The sequence below is a fragment of the Littorina saxatilis genome, linkage group LG16 (assembly GCF_037325665.1).
Source record: "Littorina saxatilis isolate snail1 linkage group LG16, US_GU_Lsax_2.0, whole genome shotgun sequence".
Taxonomy (NCBI): Eukaryota; Metazoa; Mollusca; class Gastropoda; order Littorinimorpha; family Littorinidae; genus Littorina; species Littorina saxatilis.
In genome coordinates this window covers 40,130,823-40,135,822 of record NC_090260.1, presented here as the reverse complement: position 1 = coordinate 40,135,822, position 5,000 = coordinate 40,130,823, and the positions used below count along the sequence as shown (strand labels likewise).

General features: G+C 43.9%; 1 protein-coding gene across 1 annotated transcript in view; it reads right to left on the bottom strand.

Annotated features, from left to right (window-relative positions):
* Positions 1–1,646: 1,646 nt before the first annotated feature.
* The window catches only part of LOC138949995 (uncharacterized), a 4,742-nt gene continuing 1,388 nt past the window's right edge, over positions 1,647–5,000 (bottom strand). Inside the window, exons 3-5 of the mRNA XM_070321774.1 lie at positions 4,136–4,306; positions 2,481–2,816; positions 1,647–1,727 (exon numbers count right to left, since the gene is read on the bottom strand). Of these exons, the coding sequence (XP_070177875.1) occupies positions 1,647–1,727; positions 2,481–2,816; positions 4,136–4,306 (588 nt within the window). The remainder of the gene's footprint in view (positions 1,728–2,480; positions 2,817–4,135; positions 4,307–5,000) is intronic.

Genomic DNA, 5,000 nt, shown 5'->3' with positions numbered 1-5,000 from the left:
CGATGTACAGCGCTAAGAGCATAGTTAAATTTGTGAAACGGCGCTATATAAGCTATCTTTATTATTATTATTATTATTAATGATTTGCTCAAGACTGCTCCGAAATATGCCAACTAATTGAATAAATTGTAATCAGCGAGCAATTTGCTTTGCCCAGCTCTCCTTTATCAACAGTACGGCCTTCTTTTCGTCATCATATTTTATTTAGTCCTCATATAGATACCCATTCGTCAAGACCGTTGGATTGATTAAGTCAAACTTACAGTCAAGCAAACGCATGCCATACAGGGCTAAAACGCTTCGCATTACATAAAATAACACACTGACCGTTGGAGAATATCACCGTCTGAAAAGACTACCAAACACAGCATTTAGATTTGAAAAACAGAACGTTCAAACACTAATTCTAAGACCTTCGTCGTGTGTGTTGTTATCTATTCAACACCGAAAACGAACCCTGTAGCTCTCGGCTCAATTTCAAATCTGTATCTCTTGGAATAGCGCATGAAATACTCAGAGGCGAAAGGTAGGAAAACATTATGACTGGTGCAAAAAGGCGTCATAATAAGAATTACAGTCTGGGATTCCAACTCAAAACACAGCCATTTTTAATTTAATTTAACTTAGCGCTTAAAAGTTTATTTTAAGGTGTTCCTGGTGTGTGGTCACAGAATTACAACCCATAACCTGAACTGTATATTTCCGATAAGAGATGAGAGACGGTTGTCTTGCTAGACTATTTCACTTTAATATTATTTTGTGTTTGTTAAATGTGGTTAGATGTTTAAAACATGGTCCACTATTCCGGAACATTATTCATTTTCATATTCAAAAACCCTTGCTAATACGTACCTCACACAGGCATGGATGTCGTTATAGGCGTCAGACATCGATTAATGGCCGCCAATGTCCGATTCATTATTGTCAGGTGTTGGTCAGATGTCCTATCATATACTTCGTGGAGGGCGAACAGTGTCCGATTCATCATTGTCAGGTGTCGGCCAGATGTCCTACCATACACTTCGTGGAGGGCGAACAGTGTCCGATTCATCATTGTCAGGTGTCGGTCAGATGTCCTATCATATACTTCGTGGAGGGCGAACAGTGTCCGATTCATCATTGTCAGGTGTCGGTCAGATGTCCTATCATATACTTCGTGGAGGGCGAACAGTGTCCGATTCATCATTGTCAGGTGTTGGTCAGATGTCCTATCATATACTTCGTGGAGGGCGAACAGTGTCCGATCACATTTTGTTTGTATTGGTCAAAGCGCTTACATTGTATCCAATCTAGATCACAGATCTAGGCCTTGCTATATATGTACTCAAGAGTACAACACCAGGTAACCATTTTCGCCTTCGGCAAAATGAGCAAACCACACACAACCACAGCAACACATTTGCAACAAGAACTGTTCCAGTGCATCGATAACTGACAGACATAGAGAGAACAGTTGCTTGCAGACGTTGATGTGCATGACCACAATGTTGGTCACGTAATTATAAAATGTCCTATTGAAATTCATGAAGCCAGTCAAATGTCCTATTCATGTTGATTAGGTCGGGACAATTGTCTGATTTACGAAAATGTGTAGCAACATCTTGCACAGGTAATCATATCTGTAATCTAGATGATGCGTGCTGGCTTCACCGCTGACAGTCCATTTCGTTAGTGAGCCGTTTCTCCACACAGTCCTGTTCGTTAGTGAGCCGTTTCTCCACACAGTCCTGTTCGTTTGTGAGCCGTTTCTCCACACAGTCCTGTTCGTTTGTGAGCCGTTTCTCCACACAGTCCTGTTCGTTAGTGAGCCGTTTCTCCACACAGTCCTGTTCTTTAGTGAGCCGTTTCTCCACACAGTCCTGTTCGTTAGTGAGCCGTTTCTCTACACCGTCCTGTTCGTTAGTGAGCCGTTTCTCCACACAGTCCTGTTTGTTAGTGAGCCGTTTCTCTACACAGTCCTGTTCGTTAGTGAGCCGTTTCTCCACACCGTCCTGTTCGTTAGTGAGCCGTTTCTCTACACAGTCCTGTTCGTTAGTGAGCCGTTTCTCTACACAGTCTTGTTCGTTAGTGAGCCGTTTCTCCACACAGTCCTGTTCGTTAGTGAGCCGTTTCTCCACACAGTCCTGTCTGTTAGTGAGCCGTTTCTCCACACAGTCCTGTTCGCTAGTGAGCCGTTTCTCCACACAGCCCTGTTCGCTAGTGAGCCGTTTCTCTACACAGTCCTGTTCGTTAGTGAGCCGTTTCTCTACACAGTCCTGTTCGTTAGTGAGCCGTTTCTCCACACAGTCCTGTTCGTTAGTGAGCCGTTTCTCCACACAGTCCTGTTCGTTAGTGAGCCGTTTCTCTACACAGACCTGTTCGTTAGTGACCCGTTTCTCTACACAGTCCTGTTCGTTAGTGAGCCGTTTCTCTACACCGTCCTGTTCGTTAGTGAGCCGTTTCTCCACACAGTCCTGTTCGTTAGTGAGCCGTTTCTCTACACAGTCCTGTTCGTTAGTGAGCCGTTTCTCCACACAGTCCTGTTTGTTAGAGAGCCGTTTCTCCACACAGTCCTGTTCGTTAGTGAGCCGTTTCTCTACACAGTCCTGTTCGTTAGTGAGCCGTTTCTCTACACAGTCCTGTTTGTTAGAGAGCCGTTTCTCCACACAGTCCTGTTCGTTAGTGAGCCGTTTCTCTACACAGTCCTGTTCGTTAGTGAGCCGTTTCTCTACACAGTCCTGTTTGTTAGAGAGCCGTTTCTCCACACAGTCCTGTTCGTTAGTGAGCCGTTTCTCTACACAGTCCTGTTCGTTAGTGAGCCGTTTCTCCACACAGTCCTGTTAGTTAGTGAGCCATTTCTCCACACTGTCCTGTTCGTTAGTGAGCCTGTGCCTGCCGTTGGTCACGGCCGGTTTTTGTGTGTGCCTATTGTTGTTGTCGTCCACGTGTTATTTTGCGTGGGGTACGTGTGCTTGACGAAGCATGGTAGTTTGTTGTGCACACGTTTTTTGTGTGTTATTTTTGTAGTTTTTTTGTTTGTTTTTTGGATGCACGGAGGTCGCAAGACCTGAGTAACGCTCACCTGTATTTTCAACCAACATAGAATATTTTTAGTTGGCACGTGCTGAGCGGCTATGACGTTGTCCTTTTTCGCATTTCTGAACAGGCGACCCTGTTTTGGCTTATCATGATGCGTGCAATCCATGTTTTCAGCTATCAGGCGTATTTTGGGTGTATTTATTTCGGTATGTTGCCTATATCTTTTTGCCATAATGTTTTCAAACCTGTTAGAGCAGCGTTGTTTTGAGTGTGTCCAAATATTAGTTTTGAATAGTTTTCGGTTTTAAGCCTCATTTACATATTAAGCCGATGACGAGGGTAACGGCCTCTTTTACGTTGGTACGTTTCTGGGTCTGGATAGAAGAGGTCGCTTTTTTGTTGTTAGTAGTAAGCCCGTTGTTTCTTTTACTTGTGTTTCTCCAAGGATTTGTGTGTTTCATGAGGAACAGTTCCCGCTTGATGGCGCAAAGGTAAAATATTGTTTTTGTTAGTTAAGACTTGTTGTACATGTTTTCTAATGTTTGTCTTTCTTTGTTTGTTTCAGTCAATAGAGTTTAGTGCGTAGTAGTTTTGGCCGGTGTTGTCATTTTTTCTTCTTTGTAGGTCAACAGTTTAGGAAGGTATTATTTATGTTTTGTAATTGTAGTCGTGTGTACGTGTTTCAGATGGGATTGCTATTGTCGCAGTTGTATGTTTCTTTGCTTAACAAATTGGGAGATTATGGCGTTTTAGGAATTAAGGGTTGTTGGCCATTTTGTATGTTATTAAATATGCGTAGATTATTTTATGGTTTCAGGTGCATGTTAGTTGAATTGTGGTTGATGTATTCTGTCGCAGGGTTTAATTGATACTGTATTATTGTAAGTGTTGATATTATACATCATGTGACTTATATAATTATGTTTGTGTGTATTTGCAGTATTTTACCGAATACGAACTAATTACAAGAAACGGTGGCTGGATAGTTAAATAAACAACCAGTAAATGTTCTTGTTTTTTTCTCGAGTTATTTTCTTTGTCCCTTCTGCAAGCGAGTCTGTGTTGTGGGTTCTGTCTTCCTTAAACTGCATGTGCACTCACAGAGCCGTTTCTCCACACAGTCCTGTTCGTTATTGAACGGTTTCTCCACACCGTCCTGTTCGTTAGTGAGCCGTTTCTCCACACAGTCCTGTTCGTTAGTGAGCCGTTTCTCTACACCGTCCTGTTCGTTAGTGAGCCGTTTCTCCACACAGTCCTGTTCGTTAGTGAGCCGTTTCTCCACACAGTCCTGTTTGTTAGAGAGCCGTTTCTCTACACAGTCCTGTTGGTTAGTGAGCCGTTTCTCTACACCGTCCTGTTCGTTAGTGAGCCGTTTCTCCACACAGTCCTGTTCGTTAGTGAGCCGTTTCTCCACACAGTCCTGTTGGTTAGTGAGCCGTTTCTCCACACAGTCCTGTTTGTTAGTGAGCCGTTTCTCTACACAGTCCTGTTCGTTAGTGAGCCGTTTCTCTACACAGTCCTGTTCGTTAGTGAGCCGTTTCTCCACACAGTCCTGTTGGTTAGTGAGCCGTTTCTCCACACAGTCCTGTTCGTTAGTGAGCCGTTTCTCCACACAGTCCTGTTCGTTAGTGAGCCGTTTCTCCACACAGTCCTGTTGGTTAGTGAGCCGTTTCTCCACACAGTCCTGTTTGTTAGTGAGCCGTTTCTCTACACAGTCCTGTTCGTTAGTGAGCCGTTTCTCTACACAGTCCTGTTCGTTAGTGAGCCGTTTCTCCACACAGTCCTGTTGGTTAGTGAGCCGTTTCTCCACACAGTCCTGTTCGTTAGTGAGCCGTTTCTCCACACAGTCCTGTTCGTTAGTGAGCCGTTTCTCCACACAGTCCTGTTCGTTAGTGAGCCGTTTCTCCACACAGTCCTGTTTGTTAGTGAGCCGTTTCTCTACACCGTCCTGTTCGTTAGTGAGCCGTTTCTCTACACAGTCC